Raw genomic sequence first — 22,363 nt, forward strand, 5'->3', positions numbered from 1 at the left:
TCAATAAATCTCTTTCTTTTATAAATTGTCCAGTCTCAGGTATGACTTTATCAGCAGCATGAAAACAAACTGATACAAACTCTAAGAAGACCTTTCTAAAATTCAACTACAGTATCTCTTTTGTGCTTCATTAGTAATTGAATCCTTACATAATATTTGTGTTTGAAAGAACAAATCTTAAGTCCTGTTAAATAAAGATATTCCCCAATAGAGAATAAGGAGGGAGGAAAAACAAGAATTTCAATAAAAATGAAAACATTAGGAGTTTTGAGTGTTAAAATTATAAAATTATTTTAAACTTATGATTGCCTTTTGCTTTTGGCAAAAGAAATCATAATAGCTAATTTCCATCAACAACTTTTTGTTAGACATTGTGCTAAAGTTTTACATTAATTATTTTGTTTACTTCTCAAAACAAACCATTGCATAGGTGTTACAATTCTCAGGTTTTGGTAGAGGAATTTGAGACTGAGAGGTGAGGAAAGTCATTTGCCTCCTGAGGTTAATGTGACAGCTGGGACTCATGGGTAAACAGGTATCCCATTCTGCTGTTAGTCCAGCTACACTTAAAAAAATGTAACTACTTTGGCAAAACTCGTTGTTACTAAAGACTGGTTTTGATAATCTCCCTCCCTTTATTAAGTCATTCTAGAAATCTACTAGATCTGGCTTCAAATTTGCTGTTTAAAATCCCTACTTTCCTTCTTGGGGAAATGGAGAGTTTACCCATGCCTAGTCTTCGATGTTTTTCTTGGATGTCTGATTTCCAAAAGATTTTTGGTGATGGTTCTTCAGACATATTGGTTAAATTATCTTCATGCCTTAGTTGTTGATCAGCAACACAGTCTGTTGCTGATCTCCATGGTGAATTGTAAGGATTCACTTGAACAGTGAAACAACACAGCTGAGCCCCTTAGCTTTCATAACGAATTCACTCACTGGCAGACATGTTATGTCCAAAGCACATGGATCTCTTTCTAATCAACAATAGAGGCTACTTCATTTATCTCAATTTAGAGCCATTTGCCATATGGCTCCTGTCCAAACCCTAACAAAGATAATTGATATTCAGGGGTGGTAGTTTATGAAATATGAAGGGTTAGCTAAGTTTCCTTTTATCAGGTCAAATCACTAGAAAGTGAGATACTGTACCTGTGTTATCTTATTTGGCTTTCTGTAGAAATCACTTTATAAACTATGACTTGAGTTATGCCTTCAGCTTGCATCAAGTTTGCTATTAGGAATGGCTGTTAGCAATTATACTTTTACAGAAAGCCCATGGTTATTAAAGATACCATCCATTATGTATTCCAGTGTTTCTTGTATGAAGACTAATGTGGTAAATTTTTCTCAGAGGTCAAAATCAGAAGAAAGTTGTTCTCTTTTGACAGTATGCTTCCTTTCTTTTTTAGATAATGAGGATTGCAATTCTCCCTTATATTTTTCTTTTGACCCTGACTGCATAGCTGTCAGAAGCTGACAGCTAAGTCTTCTAATCCATTATCGCAGTGTCCCATAATCTAGGTTTGCTGATATAATTATCTGCCTAGCTTTTATCATGACCAATCTCATGTCTCCTCCTTCTCCCTCTCCTTCTTTTTGTTCTGTTTTCATGGTTTATACTTTCTTCATTGATAGTAAAGACAGTATAGACTTGAGGGTCTGACTGCCTGGAATTTTGAGAAACAAATTACCAGTTTTTAGCAGCATTATATTCTCTATGCCTCACATTTTCATTTATATAAAGAGGCTATAAAAGCACCTACCTCATGTGATTGTTATGAAAATTAAACAATGCAGACAAAGTATGGTTTAAAAGATACTACTTTTGCATATTTTTCTTTTTAAAAATTGTGATAAAATGCACAAAATATAAACAGGGTATGCTGTACATTTACCATCTTAGCCATTTTTAAGCATTAAGTACTGTGCATTGTTGTTTAGCCAATCTCCAAAACCCTTTTCATCTTGCAAAACCAAAACTTTATACTCCTTAAACGAAAACTTTCCATTCCACTCTCTTCCCAGTCTCTGGGAACCACTATTCCCTATGATTTTGACTATATATAAGTGGAATCATAGAGCATTTGTCCTTTTGTGATGGCTTATTTCACTTATCATAACACCCTCAAAGTTCATCCATATTATAGAATATGTCAGACTCTCCTTCCTTTTAAAGGTTGAATATTATTTCATGGTATATGTATACCTCATTTTGTTTATTCTCTAATCTGTCAATGAACACTTGAGTTGCTTCCACATTTTGCCTGATGGGAATAATGTAACAACAAACATGGGTGTACAATGTCTGTTCTAGATGCTATTTTCAATTACTTTGGGTACTCTGAAATAGAATTGCTGAATTATATGATAATTCTATTTCTAATTTTTTGAGGAATTACCATACTATTTTCTGTAATGGTGCTACCAATTTACATTCCCACCAACAGTGTACAGTGGTTCCCTTTTCTTCACATCCTTGCCAACACCTGCTATCTTTTATCTTTTTGATAATACCCATCCTAACAGGTGTGAGGTGACATCTCATTCTGGTTTTGATTTGCATTTCCATAATAATAAATAATGAGCCTCTTTTTGCATGCTTATTGCCCATTTTTATATCTTATTTGGAGAAATGTCTATTCAAGTTCTTTGCTTATCTCTTAAGGGGACTGCTGTTGTGTTGTTAAATTGTAGGAGTTATTCTATATTTTGAGTATTAAAGCCTTATCAGATATGTGATTTACAAATTTTTTTCCATTCTATAGATTTCCTTTTCACTCTGTTGCTTGTGTTCTTTAAGGCATAAAAGTTTTAAATTTTGATATGATCCAAATGATCTATTTTTACTTTTGTTGCCTGTACTTTTAGTGTCATATCCAAGAAAGTATTGTTAAATCCAGTGTCATGAAGGTTTTCCACTATGTTTTCTTCCAAGCATCTTATAGTTTTAGCTGTTATGTTTAGGTATTTGATTAATTTTGAGTTAATTTTTGTATGTGGAAGGTAAAGGTTCAAATTCATTATTTTGCATATTAATATCCAGCTTTCCCAGCACCATTTGCTGAAAGACTGTCCTTTCCCCATTAAGTGGTCTTGGTGCCATTATCAGAAACCATTTGACAATGTATGTGAGAGATTATTTCTGGGGTCTCCACTTGATTCTATTGGTCTATATGTCTATCTTTATATCAGCACCATACTGTTTTGATTACTATAGCTCTGTGATGAGTTTTAAAACTGGGAAATGTGAGATCTCCAATATTGTTCTTTTTCAAGATTGCTTTGGCTATTTTTTCACCCACGCAAAGAAAAAACATTGTTTTGGTCATTCAGGGTCCCTTGAGATTCCATATAAACTTTAGCATAGGCTATTCTATTTCTGCAAAAATTGTAATTGGGATTTTGATAGGGATTATATTAAATATATAGATTACTTTAGGTAGTGGTGCCATTTTAGCAACTTTATGTTTTCCAATCTATGAACACTGAATGTCTTTCCGTTTATGTGTGTATTTTTAAATTTCTTTCAGCAACGTTTTGTAGTTTTCAGTATACAAGTTTTTTCCTCTTTGTAATATATATTTTTAAGTATTTTATTGTTTCTGATACTACTGCAAATGAAATTGTTTTCTTAATTTCCTTTTCAGATTGTTCTTTTCAATGTATAGAAGTGCAACTGATTTTTGTGTGTTGATTTTTTATTCTGTAACTTTGCTGGATTTGTTTATGAGTTCTAGCAGAATTTGCTTTTAGACTACTTATACCTTTAGCAAACATCTAGTTAACTCTTCATCTCTGACAATTTGGTAATCTTTTCTAAGGAAGGTTTGATCATTACAACATCTCACTGGCAAGCTAAAGTATAGATCAATCTCATAAAATTACTAGTGCCTCTTCTTTTGTATTTATCCAGATACTTTCTTCCATGTTCTACCCTTGAGGGTAAAGAGCTCTTTGGTAATTCTCTTTCACCCTGTTAGCTTGTTTGTTTTGGAAAATAGACCTTCTGTCACTGTTGTCTTACAGTCATGAGAATTGCCAATAAGCATCAGATCCTGCCTTTCTGGCTTGCTTTATCTCTATCTCTAACATAACCATTTCTACTTCTGTGCATTTGGAGAGGCTGCTCACTCAGTGTGAGATAAGTGACCTTTTCTTTTTTGTATATCCTTCCTTTTAGGCCTGATTCACACTCCACTTTCTCCACATAGCATGTTTGGATTTACCTTTGCTTGAATTTCCAGAACATGTCCTTTCTGCGTCTGGATGTGGCACTTATCACCTTAAGTGAGCTATGAATATTTCTTCCCATTCTGTCCCGCTAACAAGATGGGATTGGCAAACTGCTTCTACAAAGGGTCACAGAGTACATATTTTCTGCTTTGTGAACCATACAGTCTCTATCACAAATATGCAACTGTGCCATAGTAGCGTGAAAGCGGCCAAAGATGATACATACATGAATGAGCATGGTGTGTTCAGTAAAATGTTTTTATTTTTATTGGCACTGAAAGTTGAATTTCTTACAATTTTTATGTGTCATGAAATATATTCTCTTTATGATTATATTTTAATGATTTGAAAATGTGAAAACTATTCCTTGCCCATGAGCCATACAGAAATAGGCAGTGAACCATGTTTGGCCCAGGCTATAGTTTATTGACCCTGAACTAGATAATGAACTACCCAAAGGCTGGGCTGTGTTGCATGCCCTTGTGGGAGCTACCCCTTAAGGGTGGGTCTGTTTCTTCACCATACTATTCTTAATGATGAACACAGTGCCTGGCATACAGCAGACATTCAACAATGTTATTAAATGGAAGAATAAATATTCATTTACTTATCTAGTTTTCAGACAATAAGCAGGTATTTCAGGAACTGGTCATGAAGAATTTCTATGGGGAGAAGGAAAGATCAGGGGTACTGGCAGTGTCTTGTGAGATTAGCCTAGGATTATCTTAGTAGGGGTATTTTCACTGAATAGAGAATTGGATGAGTGAGATGTGGGTGGCTGAGATGAAGTGGGTTGGGAGGTTGAAGAGATGAGGGTTAAAAAGTTGTAGACAATACGTGAAAATGAAGACTGGTACAATATCAATAGAGGGAGGAAGACCCAAAAGAGTTTAAAACTTTAAAGGCAAATGTCATTTTTTGTACACTTAGCTCCAATCAAACTCTACCTTCAATCATGCATTATTTCAAAGAACAATTCTCATAATCTGGCTCCATAGGCTTTTCAAATATCCGAGGGAGCCACTAAGAGAGTTGATCTTTGCTTTTCCGACTTCCCTGTTTCCCCTATACTCCTTTACTTGTTTTGAAGAGTCCTGAGTAGAACTGGGGGAGTTCAACACTATTGCTGTCTGTAGTAATGTATATCCACATAAAGCACAAGGAATTGAATATAGTCATACAAGACCTGCTCTGGCCCTAAGAAAGTCCTGAGATTTCTTCTCTGGGTCACTCAGGGCTAGAATCAGCCTGCAGATATGGTGCTGACCTTCTTTGATCCTAACACCAAGGACCAGGGAGAGGAAGGGCATGTCTTCCATCTACGTGGCTCCTATGTCATTCAAGAGCCATCCTCTATGACTCAGACCTTCAGCCCCTAGTCCAGAGAATTGGACCCACAGATGTGAACCATTGTTCCTACAGTGGGTTATGATTGGACATCTTCTTTTAGGTTTCTTTCAATAGTTACCATGTGAACACATTCTTTACAAATGTCCTTGGAGCATACACCAAAATAGATAATATCCTTGGCCATAAAACAAACCTCAGCAAATTTAAAAGAATTGCAATTATAAAGAAAAAGTTATCTGACCAAAAGGGAGTCAAAGTAGAAAACAGAAAAATAGCAGAAAGATGTTACAACAGTTGGAAACTAAATAACACATTTCTAAATAACCCATGGGTCAAAAAAACATGTAAAAGGGAATTAAAGAGTACATTGAGCTGAATGAAAATGTAAATACAACATGTAAAACATGTGGGACACAGTTAATCCAATGCTGACAGGGAAATTTGTGGCACTAAATGCTTACATTAGGAAAGAGGAAAAGTTCCAAGTCAATAATTAAAGTTTTTACCTCAAGAAACTAGAAAAAGAGTAGCAAAATAAACTGAAAGCAAGTAGAATAATATAATAAAGAGAAAAGCAGATAATCAATGAAACTCAAGAGAAAAAAATAGAGAAAATCGGTGAAGCTAAGAATCGATTCTTTGTGAAGAGCAATAAAATAGCCAAACCTCTAACTAGATGACAAGATAGAGAGAGAAGGCAAAAATTATAAAATGAGGAATGAGACAGGGGATAACCTTTGGACATACAAAAGACATTGAGAGAATACTATTAGCAACTCTACACACATAAACTTGAAAGAAATTTATCAATTCTTAAAAAATAAATCTCACCCAATATGGAATAGAAAATTTGAATATCACTATACTATTAACAAAATTAAATCCAACATTTAGGAACTTCTATAATGTCCACATGGCTTCATTAGAGAATTCTACCAAACTTTTAAAGAAGAATTAATACCAATGCTATATTATCTTTTCCATAAAATAGAAAAAGGGAGAATGCTTTATTACCTGAATGCTAAACTACAAAAAGAAAAGAAATTACAGACCAATAGCCCTCATGAAGATAGACATGCAATTCTTTAAAATTATAACAGAATTTAGCAATGTGCATAAAGAATTACATACCATGATTAAGTGGGGTTTATTTCAAATATTCACGGCTGATTCAATATTCAAAAGTCAATCAATGCAATCCACCATTTTAACAGGCTGAAGAAAAATATCACATGATCGTATTAATTGATGCAGAAAAATTATTTGACAAAATTTAGCAACATTGATAGAATCTCTCAACAAGTTGAGAATATAGAGTAACTTTCTCAAGCTGATAAAGAATATCTGCAACTAACATCATACTTAATGGTGAAAGAAGACTGAATACGTCCTCATAAGATTGAGAACAAGACAAGGATGTCCGCTCTCCATTGCCATTTAACATAGTAAACTGTGTTCTCCAACCATTGCAGTAAGGCAAAAATAAAAATAAAAATAAAAAACAACCAAACAAAACAACTATAACAGAAAACGAAGAGCATGCAGATCAGAAAGGAAGAAATAAAACTGCCTCTTTTCTCAGATAATATGATTGTTTATGTAGAAATTCCAAGAAATCCATCAAAAAAAGCTTCCGTATTAGTCCATTTTCACTCTGCTGATAAAGACATATCCAAGACTGGGCAATTTACAAAAGAAAGAGATTTGTTGGACTTACAGTCCCACATGGCTGGGGAGGCCTCACAATCGGCAGAAGGCAAAAAGAAGCAAGTCACATCTTACGTGGAAGGCAGCAGGCAAAGAGAGAGCTTGTGCAGAAAAACTGCTGTTTTTAAAACCATCAGATCTCATGAGACCCATACACTATCATAAGAACGTCATAGAAAGACCCACCCCCATAATTCAGTCATCTCCCACTGGGTCCCTCCCGCAACAATGGGAATTATGGGAAGAGCTACAATATGAGACTTGGGTGGGAACACAGAGCTAAACCATATCAACCTCCTAAAATTAAGTGAATTCATCAACATTGTAGGAATCAAGATCAACATATAAAATAAAGTGGATTTCTGTATACTAGTAATGAACACATGGAACCAAAAATTAGAAATCCAGTACAGTACCATTTATTAATGCCCCCCAAAAATGAAATTCTTGGGTGCAAATCTAAAAATATGCACAGGACTTATATGCTGAAAACTGTAAAATGCTATTGAAATAAGTCAAAGATCTAAATATATGGAAAGACACTGCTCATGGATTGAAAAACTCAACCTAGTAAATATATCAGTTCCTATCAAAACCCCAGCAAGGTTTTTTTGTAGACATAAACAAGTTGATTGTGAAATTTATATGAATAGGCACAGGTCCTAGAATAGCTACAATAATTTTGGAAAATAAGAAGAAAGTAGGAGAAATCACTCTACTTGATTTCAAAACTTATTACATAGCTACAGTGGTCAAGAATGTGGAGGACAGATAGACACAGAGATCAATTCAACCGAAAAGAGAGCCCAAAACATAAAATGCAAAATTATAACACTTTTAGAAAAATATCTAAGAGAAAGATTTTGGAAAATAGGCTTTGGTGAAGTTGTTAGATTGAACACTTAAAGTTAACTATAAAAAAAATTGATAAATATGACTTCATTAAAACTAAAAACTGTTCTGTGAAAATCGCTACAAACTGGAAGAAAATATTTGCAAACTACTAACTGACAAAGGACTTGTATGGAAAATGTAAAAAGAACATTCAACAGCAAATAAAATAAACAATACAATTAAAAATGGAAAAAACATGTGGAAAGACATTTCTGGTGAGAAGGATGGCAAATAAGCACATGAGATGTTCGATATCACTTGCCATTAGGGAAATGTAAATTAAGGCCCTAAAGAGATATCACTACACTCCTATTAAAACAGCTTAAAAAAATAGTGACAAAACCAAATGCTGGCAAGGATGTGGAGAAACAAAACTTCTCATGCATTGATGGTAGAAATGTAAAATTGTACAGCCACTCTGAAAAGTAGTCAATCTCTTTAAAAATCAAATATACATATTACAGACTCAATAATAAAAATCTTTTGGCATTTACCATAGAAAGGAAAACTATGTTCACACAAAAACCTGTACATGATTCTTTATAGCAGCTTTATTTGTAATAGCTCAAAATGGTAATCAAAATGTCCTACCAGAGGTGGATGGTTAAATAAACCGTGATACAGCCTCAGCAATAAAAAGAAACATCCATTAAAACATGCAACAACTTGCATGGATTTAAAGAGCCTTAGGCTAAGTGAAGAAAATTCAATATCAAAAGGAAGTATATTGTATGGTTTCCCTTATATAATGTTCTGACGAAAGTTGAGAGAGAACAGATTAGTGGTTGACAGGGCTTAGAGATGGTGAAGAAAGGGGCTGGGTGTGAGTGTAAAAAGCACCAGGGAGATTTTTTGTGGTGATAGAACAGTCTGTATACCGATTGGGGTGGTGGTTACAGGATTCTACATTTGAGATAAAAATATGCAGACACTGTATCTGTGTCCAATTCCCGGGTTTTGTATTGTTCGGTAGTTAAATAAGGTGTAATGAATGAAGGAAACTGGGTGAAGGGTGGGTATATAGGATATTTATGTATTATCTTTGCAATTTCCCATGTTCTATATATTAACTATTCGAATTATTTTTCAATACAGAAACTGATTTCAAATAACCCTTATTTGCCTTGGGTAGCTGTGGCTCCCATTATTTCGCAAGAGGAGAAACTTGAAAATGTTGAATCCCGCAATACCCATATAAAGGCATGCCCTGACTGAGGCCATGCGCTGAGAAAGGCGCTGGGCGGCAGCAAGGTGGGGAGCCAGAGAAGTCTTCCCTCGCCCTGAGGATGCGGCGAAGGTTGGCGCCACTGAGGGTCTGTGTGAGGGGGGCGTCGCCGAGTTCAGCCCCACCCTCTGCCGCTTCCCCAGCGGGTCGGGCGTTCGCCTCTCGTGGCCAGAAGGCGGGGAGCCAGAGGCGCTGGGGACCCCCGCGTGGCGCTCCAGCAGCCCGGACCATCGCGGCACCGCGCCTTAGGGAAGAGCAGGGAAGGAACTTTCTCTGAACCGCGAACATTTTTGGTCACTGAGATTGAGCCTTCCGGTGCTCTGACTTCCCGCCTCTTTATCTTGCGTTTGATCGGTGAGCTGCTTTCCTTTCCCGAACCGCCCGGAGTGCCGCCGAAAGCCCTCCCGCGCGCCACAGTCCCCGGCAGAGGAAGGGAGGCGCGTACCTGCCGGTCCCCCAGAAGCCGTCGCCGCGCCGCGGACGCGGAGGGCCGGGCAGCAGTGCGCGGTGGCCCCGCGTCCCAGGAGCGCACAGCAATGCAGGCGCTCAACATCACCCCGGAGCTGTTCTCCCGGCTGCTGCGGGACCACAACCTGACGCGGGAGCAGTTCATCGCTCTTTACCGGCTGAGACCGCTCGTCTACACCCCCGAGCTGCCCGGGCGCGCCAAGCTGGCCTTCGTGCTCACCGGCGTGCTCATCTTCGCCCTGGCGCTCTTTGGCAATGCTCTGGTGTTCTATGTGGTGACCCGCAACAAGGCCATGCGCACCGTCACCAACATCTTTATCTGCTCCTTGGCGCTCAGTGACCTGCTCATCACCTTCTTCTGCATCCCTGTCACCATGCTCCAGAACATTTCTGACAACTGGCTGGGGGGTAAGAGTCGCGCCCGCTCCTTCTTCCGTAACCCTCTGCCTTCAGGGGACTTCCTTACACTTTTCTGTCAAATGAATCTGGTGCTCTTTCTTAGAACTTCGCCACCTGTGTTCACTTGGACGTAATTTTTTTGCCGCCTCTGATTCCCGTCCAGCGCTTCCTCCTTGTGGCTTAGAGACAGAGGTTGCTGAAAGTCTTGGGAAAGGTCCCGAGCAGTGAGGTGAGAAGTCGCACCTCTCTCCTCTTATTTCAGCTCCTTTTTCCGTAATTACCAGGTTTTTCTCCCCTAGTTTTCTAACTAAAAGTAAGATTAAAATATTTCAAATAATTAAACAAACCAAAGTTAAAAATCTCATTTCATCGTTTCCTAAACCTCCTTCCCAGTTGTTCCAGACAGGTTCTTGTACCTATGAACATATGCATGGACTTTATAGCTTTCTAAAACAAATATAATTCATGTGCAGAAAAAAATATTGAACTAGCCCTTTAAAATTTGTATTAAGTGTCATGCAGGAAAAAGGAACACAGAAGACTGATGACCTCTTGACTATTAAAAAAGGAGAGTTGACATTCTCCTCCTTCTATATAATGGGAACAAAAATGATAGAGGAGAGGTGGAGTCACTGAGTTGGGAGCAGTGTGTGGCGGTTGGAAAACAGACACCATACTACTTCTGATGGTCCAGCCTTTCCAAGGCGACACAGCTGGGGAATGCCCTGGAGTAAACCCATGAGCAGCAGTGTGTTGCAGTCTCACTAGTGCCCATGGTGCACCGCGGGCCTCCTCATTTTCACGGTTGTGTGTATTCTTGTGGCCCCATCAAAATAGTTGAAAATAAAAGAGAAATTGATCATTATGCCTTCAATGTCTGCTATTTCTATCCCTTAAAATGGTTGGAAATGTAAGGGAAAGTGATCATTGTGCCTTCAATCTCTACTATTTCTATCTCTATTACTAATTCCCTTAAAGTCATGGAGAGTGTTTCGTCCTATTCATCCTACCGTTACCAATTTGAGATAGTGAGCATTGCTTTCTTTCCCATTAACTTAAACCGAGTTTGCTGTTAGTGAGTCAGAATGCTAAAGTTCTATATTCTTATCCCATCTATAATGTAAATATTTTGAAAAAAGCATTAAACATTGAGTACAGAGTGTTGACTTGAAAGTAATACACAATGTGGAAAGTAAGGCATTGATTTGTGGATTAAAAACTTTCTTATGCACACTGATGCAGTCATCGTATTTGGGCATTTTAAAGTTGCTCAGTGAAACTAACTCCATAAAATTAATGGATATTTTTTTATTATCATACAGAACTTGGTTTTGGGGGGAAAAGCGCATGAGTTTTCATTTCTAAATGTTTGTGAAACCAGATTTATGAAGCTGATTTGTACTGGGGATGATTATAGCTCTGTTCGTAAAGGTGAAAATAATTATGCAAAGTGGGATTTTATACTGGAAATCAGAAGACCTGGCTGTAATACATGTTAATTTAGCATGTGTTCGTCTCAATTTTTCATTAGAACATTAGGGATTAGAGATGTTTTAAAGTGCACTGAGTCAGAACTTTAGCTCCTATTCATATTGGGGAATGATGGCCAAGAATGTCCGTATAGTGTATCTTCTGTCTTGAGGGCTTATTTGGGCACTGCTAAGGTTTTTCTCAAGTTTTCTGTTTTCCCCTCTTTTTACTTCATGGAGAACATTTCACTTTAGCTTCTGAATACTGAAGAAGTGTAAAATTGCTCACTTATTTTATAGGGTTAGTGTGAGAATAAAGTATATTAGCAAAGTGCTTTGAAAAAAAATTCATCATGCCATAAGAGCATAAGGTATTAATTATATTAAGGGGTGTTCAACTGGAGGTGGCCTATGTTTATCTGGGACCAGATTTATAGCATAAATAACAATCTTATAAACTGAGTAAATAATACCAAAATTGAAGTGCGAGGGAGAGGAGAGAGCCTGCAGAGGGGCTAGAGATAAATATGAAAAGAGAATTAACTTGTGGATTATAGGACAGGATAGTCATTGTAAAGTTTCCTTGATAACTTAAAAGAAAGTTCAAGAGAATGTAATCTAAGAGCCAAAAATCAATCCATAATTTATTATTTTACAAAGCTACTGAGGAGCTCCTATCTGGCAAAGTGTTCTACCTGGAGAGTACAAAAGTGAGTAAAGCCTATCTATGCCCTTCAGGACCTCAGAGAATAGGAGGTAGCCCCCAAATGAGCAAAAACAGGATTTAATAGAGAGAAAGAGGATCCACTCTGCTATAGGAGCACAGAAAATTCAGAAGGCTTCTTCAAGGATGTAATGTTCAAGCTGGGTCTTGAAGAATAATTCAGATAATAATTTAGACTGTTTCCAGCAGAGGATGGAATGTATTCTAGGAACAGGTGTCAGTGCCAAGTTGGGGGAAAGAAAGAAGATGGCGTAGTTCAAGAATACCATGCAAGGCATTGCAAGAATGCACAGTTTATATGTGGGGAATGGCAGGAAATGAGGCAGAAAAGTGGATCTACTTTGCCTCACCTATTATTCACTCACTGAACATGTTCTGTTTCTTCCAGCTAAATGCAAAACAATTGATTTTGCTTGTGACCAGTGCTCTGGAAGTGCAACTGGGGAGGGAAAAATATATATACATATATATTAACTATGTTTTATATATATATATATATGTATATATATATATATATATATATGATATATAGTTATGTAAAAACCTAAAATATGAATACCCCTCAAATTCCTCCAGGAGTAAGGTAGGAAACACAAACAAAGCAGTGAAGATCACCAGGAAGCAACAGTGGCAAAAGGAAGGCTCTGCCTCCTCTGAAGGAGGCATGATTGCAGCATGAGGGAGTGGTGCCAGGATTATCACATCTTCTTTTGTTGTTGTTATTGCTTTCCCACCTCCCCTTCCGAAAAGCTGGGCATACAGATTTTTATGATGCTGGCTTCTAAGTCAAAGACAAAAAGTAAAATGCAACTGGGTAAAAGAAAACATCTCTGTGGACGTGGTCACAAATAATTCAGGGATTTCCAGTTTGTGACATCTCTACATTGCCTCTCAAATATTTCTGACAATGGTAAGGCTGTGAATGACTTCTCTTTCTTGCTGGGGACCAGCAGCACCTATTGAGTCAAAACATGCATTTTAACAATGTTCTCAGTTGTTTCACATGCACATTAAATTTTGATAAGCACTATAGAAGTCAGCTCACTCAGGTCTTTAAAAGAAAAAAAAAAATTGTTAAGCACTACTTAAAGTAAGTAGTGGTTAGACCTGGCTACACAGAAAATCTCCTGAAGGGCTTTTGAAAATGACCTGCGCCAGCCCCAGCCCAGACCAGTTACACTTGACTCTAGTGCCAGCTGCACTGCCTTACAGAGCCAGGTGTGCATAACTCTACTCAGGTCCCCTTTCAGGGACATATTGTTGTTTAAAATTGGTCGTGGTGGGAGTATTCACATCATGGAAATCAGCAGTTTCTAGTTAGGTCTGTTTTAAAAAGTGAGAAACAAAACAGAAATCAAACAGTTGTTTTCCAGCACACCTCTGAGCAAAGACATTGAGTTTTCTTTTATGCACTGATGGGACCATGAATAATAGGTGAGGCAAAGTAGATCCACAAACATGCTTTTACATGAATTACACTAAAGTTGGAAAGAGATACAGCTGATCTTCTGCATCTACGTGTGCCCAGCATGGAGGCAAGCTGACATTCAATTCCTTTCATCCACCTTGCGTTACCATCATCCCCTTATTGGAGTACGTTTGATCTAACAATTGACTTGACTCTTACTCCCCAGGAGCTAGCAGGAGTGAGGATTCTCTGCCCCCAAGTATTATAAAGAGCATATGCTTATGAGTTTTTTATTACTCATATGAGGGTGGAGTTGTGCTTCCATGGCACTTTCCTTTAGGAGGGTTTTGTCTCTGTGCTCTTCTCTGATTTATTTGGTTGGACTGCAGCCATGGATTTGCCCATTGCCTTCTTAGGGCCACAGATTTACCTATTCATATCTGTAGCCTGTTCCTCCCCATTTTGTTTTTGTTTTTTTCCTCCTTTTTATCATTGTCTTCACAATGTCTTAATGTTCCTCCAAATTCACTCACCAAACATGTTCTGTTTCTTCCAGCTAAATGCAAAACAATTGATTTTGCTTGTGACCAATGCTCCAGAACACCACTCTCTTCTCTAAGTTTCCATGAACTAGTCTTTGTTTGTCTTTCTTTGTTTCCTTTATGTCTCTGTTCTCTTTATGTTCTGCCTTTTGAGAGTTCTCACACTTTCTCTTATTTTGCAAGTGATTGTCCACTGAAGCTTAGTATGTAATCTCTTTTCTTTCATCATCCATTTATGCATAGAGGCTATAGTCACCACTCTTACTTCTTTTGTGATGACTCTGAAATCAGATCTAATCAATATCATAAGCCATGGTCTTTTACCTGATCTGAAGACTTGGCACTTACACATGAATACCTTACCAGCCTTCATCATTCTCTCATGGTACCTTGTTCCTCTGCCCAAAGTCTAAACTATTATTAATGGCATTATAAGTTATTCTTATATTCAGCATTTCCTGGGTATTGCTTATGTGCACTGGGATATTGTAGGTATTGAGAAAGCTGTGTTCTTGTGGAAAAGCCGTTTCCATTAGACAAAGAAGGGGAAGGAGGCATTCAAAGAAGTGATAGAGAATGCAGGGGATTTTGGTGATGTCAAGGTTCCAGGGCACACAGTGCAAGTATTGAGGAGTAGGGGGCTTAAGTCAGATTAAGGGATGTTCACAGTCTGATGTGTTTGAGTCCAAAGTTGAGGGATGGGCTGGGAGAGAATGGGACTCATGGTAGCTGAGGCAAATGAAAACTTAAGGCATAGGAATATTAACTCTGAACACTTCCCAGAAGGAGGTAGAAAATCAGTTCTAATGCTAGCCTGCTTTATGATTCTAAGCATTAATAAGATGAGTTGGGGAGTGTTTGGGGGGTGCTTGGAGTAGTGGCATTACTAGAAGCCTGCTGGGCTCTGCGCCCACTTTTATCCTGCTGTGGATGCAGGCACAGCCAGGGGGAGGATGAGCTCCCCAGGTGCATACACAACTCTGCAGCTCTCCCCAAAATCCTGCTGAGGGCAGTGAAAAGAATTTTCTAGTGATGGCTGACAAATTGACAAAAAGCAATTCCAAAAAAGGAGTTTGAAATATATTCTAAGTAATGGCAGCATCACTGGGGGAAGTACACATTCATGCACATTTACTACTTTTGAAGAGTACTAGGGTAAGAAAATACAGAAAATTAATTTTCTCAGCAGCTGATATGAGGATTCCTCTTAGAGTGTTAGTGCTCAATCTTGCCAACATGTAGGAATCATCTGGGAGTTTTTAAAAACACAGATGCCTGTTTCCTACCCCTGGAGATTCTGATTTAATTGGTCGGATTATGATGACTGGTATGGAGTTTTCAAAAGTTCCCCAAGCTCAAAAAGTTATAATTTGCAACTGAGTTGAAAGCCACGGATGTAGTGTAAATGCTGACAGTACCAGGAGGCCCCCAAGTTAGAAAAGTTATCATTTGAAGCCAAGGTTGCAAGCCACTGATGTAGTGTAAATGCTGACAGCTCCAGAACTCGGGCTGATATGAAGAGTAAAAGAAATAATAGATGTAAAGTCTTTTTTAAGTACAGTGCCTACCCCGTGTACCAGGTCAATATAGCTATTATATATTTAAAAAATGACAATGTCAGTCAGAATGCTTAGAAAATCCAAAAGTAAATTGTATCAGCTGGAGTCCAACAGGGAGCTCAGAGGCAATTCTTCCATTTTCTGCAGACTATTGCATCTTCACTGAAGTCCTTAACATTTTTAGAGTCTTACAATATGAATTTGGAAAGGAGTCAAAAATGGTGAAAAGATTGGAATATAAGACATACAAAGAAATACGAGAAGAACTATTCTCTTGCCTGGAGACTAGAACTTTAGTTATAAATTAGCACACCTCACAACAAAGGTTTTTCAGTCCATTTTACCGAGGGCCACAGTGATGGATGTGGGCAGGTGATAGAGTGAGAGTAGGCGAGGCTCCAAGCTTCGTTGTAACAGCTCCTGTCTCTCTTTTTCAGAATTAGAGTTTTGCATGTGACTTTATATGAAAAATGAAAGGATTTAACTGGAAAGGAAAGAGGGAGAGAAAGAGAAGACTCACTGTCCACAGCATGAAATGTTAGGGTGTGTTTTTAGAGGTTGAGAACTGATACATGGTTAAATGAATTAAAGGAGGTTGTTGAAACTTATTTAGTGAAAAGGTGTTAATTTTGAGGGCCAGTTAAGAACAGAGACCTTAACCTGGAACTTCTTCAATTCCATTTTATTATTTAACCAGTGACTAGAAGACATCAGTTACATTTGTTATATAATATTTTTTCTTTTCTGTATTTCAGAAATGTTAGAGTTCCTGGGGAAATTTACGTATGGTAAAATTTATGTAAAATCAACAGTTTTGTGGAGGTGAAAAAGTCTTTCAACAGAAGTGATAAAAGCTGTTGATGAAGAATAGTCTTTTTAAAATAAGGAAGTATAAAAAAATAAAAGAAGTAAATTAAACAGAGGCCCAATAGCAACAGCAGTTTGTAAGTAAAGTCGGGAATTATGCCCTGGACTAGCCTCTGGTTGATCTTTCCTAGAATCAATTATGTGTACACTTTGAGAAGAAAAGATGCTGTAGGTCACTAAATGTTCTTGGTAGGTGGGGGAGTGGCAGTAACAGCAATAGAATTTATATAAAAGATTCTCTGTACTTAGGACAAGAACAGTTTAACATTTAAAATAATGACAGGAAAGGATTTTGCAGTAAGAAAGCTTGAAACATTTCACTGTGCACTTAGGAGGTGTAAAATGAATGCCCTTTTTGGTTTGCTTTTCTAGAACATAACTCTTCTTTGATCAGTGGCTGAATTATTAGGATTCTTGTTTGTAGGGAGAGAAGCCCAACTTCAACTACCTTAAGAAAAAAAGGGTATATTCTCCCTCTGCAACTGAAACGCTCAGAGTTAGGGTTGGTTTTAGGCATAACTGGATTTAGGCCTTCAACAATGATCATACTCCCCCTCTGTGGTCAGCTTCACTTTCTCCTGTATTGTGGTTTCATTCTTCTTCTTTTTTTTTTTTTTTTTTTGAGATGGAGTCTCACTGTCTCCCAGACTGGAGTGCAGTGGTGTCATCTCGGCTTACTGCAACCTCTGCCTCCTGGGTCCAAGCAGTTCTCCTACCTCAGCCTCCCCAGTAGCTGGGATTACAGGTGGGTGACACCACACCTAGCTAATTTTTGTATTTTTAGTAGAGACAGGGTTTCTCCACATTGGCCAGGCTGGTCTCAAACTCCTGACATCAGGTGATCCACCCACCTCAGCCTCCCAAAGTGTTGGGATTACAGGTGTGAGCCACCGTGCCAGGCCTATGGTTTCATTCTTGACCGTCTTTTGCCCAAGTATGAAAGATGACCCCAGGAGCTATAAGCTTACGTTTGCTTTAAAATTGTCTGTCTCAACCCAAGCATCCATCAATGGACAAATGGATATACAAAATATGCTCTGTATATACACAGTGGAATATTACTCGGCCATAAAAGGGAATGGAGTTCTGATACTACAACATGGATTAACCTTGAAAGCATTATGCTCAGTAAACTAAGCCGGACACAAAAGAACAAATATTGTGTGATTCTACTTACATGAACTATTTACAATAGGCAAAGTCATAGAGACTGAAAAGATATTAGGGTTACCGGGGTTAGCAGGAGGGCAGAGTGGAGAGTTATTGCTTAATGCCTAAATTTGTTTGGGGTTATGAAAAAGTTTTGGAAACAGATAGTGGTGTGCCACTGCTTGACACCGTGAATGTGATTAATGCCACTGAGTCATACACTTAAAAATGGCTACAAGCATAAATTTTATGTTATATATATTTTTCCACAATAAAAAATTCTTGAATTAAAAAAAAAGTTTTTATCTCAGGAGGTGAGAGAGTGTATTCCCTGGTAGCTGCAGAAAATTCTGGAAGGATTCCAGCCAGTTTGGCCTTTCTCTCTTACCGATAGAACTAATCATGCACCCCAGGGAGAGCCATCGTCACCCCTATTCAAACACCTGGAGATACCTCCTAGAGCAAAGGGAGAAACGCCTGTTGAGGAGCCACTGTGAGGCAGTTTCTTATCCCCATCTTGTGGAAGGTTGACCGTCTCTCATCTACCTCCCTTTTGGTTTCAGCTGAGTGTAAGACTTCCTACCTTGCTCCCACTTAAGGTTTAGCTACAGTCTTTTGTGTAAGTCTGTACAATTGCTTGGCTGTAGTTTAAAGGTTGTTCCTCCCCAGAAGAGTGACCCACTGCCCATGCTTTCAGTCATCTTGCCCTTCAAAACTTAGCGTCTTCCTGTGCTGACTTGCCTTTGCCGTCTGTGCAAGTAATAAACTTCCTGAATTCGTTGATGTTCATTGTCTCCTTACTGACTGAATCCATGGAAATTCGAGAAGCTAACAACTGCAGTGGGGACACTTGGGGCCCTGTTAGCCACCCAACTTCCTTGGAAAGGCTGACTGCTTAACACGATCTTCTTCGATAGGAAGGCACTCAGGGTAGTTAGATGTGTTTAGCAGAGTTGGCCACATATGTCTAATGGACTGAGTCAACTTATAGAGAATATAAGCTCCCTGTCCATATGTCTCCCCATAGGGCCAAGCCCTGCACTAGGTTTTTCAGGATCAAGCTGAACCAGTGTTTTGAATAGCTCCTCCTTGTCTACCTTTTCTGGTTTGGGATGGGGTGCTGGCATCTCTCTCTGCTGCTTCCATCTCATTTATTAATATATACTCCCCAGCAGACCAATTTCCAGGCTGCCTATTCCTTCTAGTGATGGACATATGCCTTCTCCCTCTGCTAAGAAATTATTGAAAGGTCAGTGAATGGGATTCTGGAAGTTGATCTTGACAGTTCTCTCTCAGTCTGTGCCTTTAAGAAAAATTCAGCAGAAAGCTGTACTTTTTATTTCCTTTTATGTCTTAAAGCTAAAGATTCTTAAGGATGAACTCTGAAGTCTCAAGTAAGTGCTTATTGTTTTTATCTGTCTTTGCAAAACTAAATTAGTCCTACCTATAGCCTGGTTTTGGAGAAATACATTTACTGTCAGATCAGAGAGATTGTAGGCTATTCAAGGTAATAGAAATCTTAAAAGACATCATGTTCCTACATCCTGAAAGAAATAGAAGGATAGATAAACAGTTTGATGCTGTGAAAATGAACATGGATTGTGGAATCAAACAGTATTCGGTTCTAATCCTGTTTCATTCTTTATTAGTGTTTGTATTAACTAGATTATAAGTTACATGGCCTGGCATTAAAGCTTCCCCTATTAGAAGAGCAAGGAGAGAAATTATAAAATAACGTTTCATGCTGCCCCCCAGTGGTTGATGTGGCCACAGAAAATATGACAAAGATAAATGTTTTAGATCAAGCTTTAACAAAAATATTAATGCGTATGTAGTTCTTATTTTCCCATTTGATTTCTCTATGAAACATTTAGTACTTACATCTTTTCATTTATTCAATCTCTTTTTAAGGCCCCCTTTAATACATGTATAAAAATATGTTAACATTTTTAAAAATTTCCTTGTGAGATTGAGATGCATTTAAAATCTGCAAATGTTGTAGGTTGGCAAACATAGTGTTTGACTATGGTATAATTATTTAATTTATTTTTGCTTTGGTGTCCTAATCTGTAAACTTAGGAAAACATATTCCCCCCTTACAGTGTTGCTGTGACAGTGAATGACCCCAGGTGTCAAAAGGACCAGGCACCTAGAGGGTGCCCAAAGAAAGGAAGCTATAGTTGTTGTTCACAGATTCAAAATTCTGCCACTTAAAGTGTTAGCTGCATTTTTGTGTAGAAGAGTTTTATATACAATAAGGATGTTAGAGAATTTTTTAAAAACGTGTTGCACTGCTAGTGATATCTCAAATGTATTTGAGATGCACTTTTACAAAGCAGCTGTAAAAAGCAGGTCCCTTTTAGTTTATTTATGTTAAAATACAATAAAGTAGTTATTTCACATAAGTACAATTTACCTGAAAATAATTACTTTCATGCTCAAGCAGTGAGGATTTAAACTAATCATTTGTACTCGGAAGACAGAAAAGAGTGCTGCTTTCATTTATTTCAGAAGCAGTAATACACCTCAAGAGGAGGATAAAGTGGTGGTAAAAAAATTTGTTGGGACTGAAGCTGATTTTGTAGTTCCTTTCAAGGCTCATGTGTCTTTCCAGGCTATAGGCACACGTTGCAACACCAATGTTCTTAGGAAGCTATCCCGCTGTCTCCTGCCTCTGTCTTGTAATTTAAGACAACTTTTCTCAACCCCTGTGTACCTCACTCCCTATCCCACCCCAGCAGAACCTCCCTTGATTATCAACATGTGCAACCAGTGACCCTGTTGACATTCTTGCTGTTTAGTTCATGGCCTGAAAAGGTACATGACGGCACCTTAATTTGGACACCAGGGTAAGAGTGACTGTGAAACAATGATGTCACTTGTATGAATATTGTCTTTTGACTTTCCTGTGATGCTGGCACAGACTTGCTGAGATCTGGGCAATCCTGGGCACTAGAGCCTTGCTATGTACTTCAGAGAAGTGGGAGTGGGAATAATATGAAAATAGGTATCAAAGTCTTAACATAGAGGTTACTATGTGCCAAATATAATTTTATTCTCATTTTACAGATGAGAAAATGGAGGCTTAGAGAGGTGTTAGTGTATTAATTAGCTATTCTGCAAAACAAAACACAAAAAATTTAGGCGATTAAAGAATCAGTCATGATTCTACAGGTAACAGTTTCAGGTTGGCTCATCTGTTGGTTCTGCTGGCCTCACCTTGTTCACTCATGGAGCTACATTTATCTAGCGACCTCATAGGGGCTCATTGTTTTAGGTGACCTCAGCAAGGGATAGGCCATCTCTGTCCCACATGGTTTCCTCCTTCAGCAGGATGCCCAGAATTCTTTATGTGGAGGCACCACATTCTGAGAGAGAGAGAGTAGAAGAATCAGAATCTCTCAAGACCTAGGATTGAAAGTCACAGAAATATTACTTCTGTGATGAAGCAAGTCACATCACTAGCTCCAGATTCAAAGAATAGGAAAACAGATTCTTTCGCTTGATGTGACAAGTGCCAAAATCATGGTTTGGAGAGCTTGCAGAAAGTGATGGAAGGTATTTGTACCCTTTTAAAAAAAATCTTAATTTTTTATAGTAAGTAAAATGCCCAAACTCATATGGACTGGAAATGCTGGTGCCAGGCTTTGACCCAACCAGTCTGCTTCAGTGTTGAGTTTTTAGCCACAGTGGTTATATTGACAGAGGAAGAATTTCACTTTCTGCGGTGAATTATGCTTCAACATTTGCTTATGCCCTGTTTGTGCAGTGGTACCTTCAGCAGTTCCACCCCTTGAAATCAGATACTAGTTTGAGACCTGGAAGACAAATTTCTGTAGTGAAAATTTGCTGTGATCTTTTCCTCAGAGACCTTTGTGAAAATGGACCCTTGCACACTGACTGTAAATAACCCTGCCAGCAAGTCTACTAATTAATGCATAGGCCCCTAATACAGATACATATTCATAGAAGTATGTATTGACTCAAGTGTAAAAGTAACAATAAAGCTATTCTACAGATGAAACTATATGCTTGGTTAAAAAAAATTTTTTTTACTGTAATGTCTACAAACAATAAAGGTTTTATTCTTATGAGGAGGAATTTTACTGGATCAAAATCTAAGTATCTATATGAACCTGATCCAAACACTGATTTCCGAGAAAGAAACAGTGGTAATATATTTTTAAAGAAGTATTTGACATCGCCTTAGAAATTAGCACTGGTGAAGTGCTTAAAACAAATTAAGTCAGGACTTAATAAAGTAAAATAAAATAAAACTCTGGGTAAGATGTAAACCCTGTTAAAATTTTATATTACCTATAAATAGAATCATTAGGTATAAAATACAGATATTCACACTGTGTTT

The 22,363-nt window shown here is 38.0% G+C and overlaps 1 protein-coding gene across 1 annotated transcript in view; it reads left to right on the plus strand.

Moving 5' to 3' along the window:
- The first annotated feature begins 9,439 nt into the window (after positions 1-9,439).
- Positions 9,440-22,363, plus strand: part of QRFPR (pyroglutamylated RFamide peptide receptor) — a 52,745-nt gene continuing 39,821 nt past the window's right edge. Inside the window, exon 1 of the mRNA XM_032292412.1 lies at positions 9,440-10,288. Within this exon, the coding sequence (XP_032148303.1) occupies positions 9,949-10,288 (340 nt within the window). The 5' untranslated portion in view covers positions 9,440-9,948. The remainder of the gene's footprint in view (positions 10,289-22,363) is intronic.

Source organism: Sapajus apella, unplaced genomic scaffold (genome assembly GCF_009761245.1).
Source record: "Sapajus apella isolate SASKATOON/1434 unplaced genomic scaffold, GSC_monkey_1.0 scaffold27, whole genome shotgun sequence".
Lineage (NCBI taxonomy): Eukaryota > Metazoa > Chordata > Mammalia > Primates > Cebidae > Sapajus > Sapajus apella.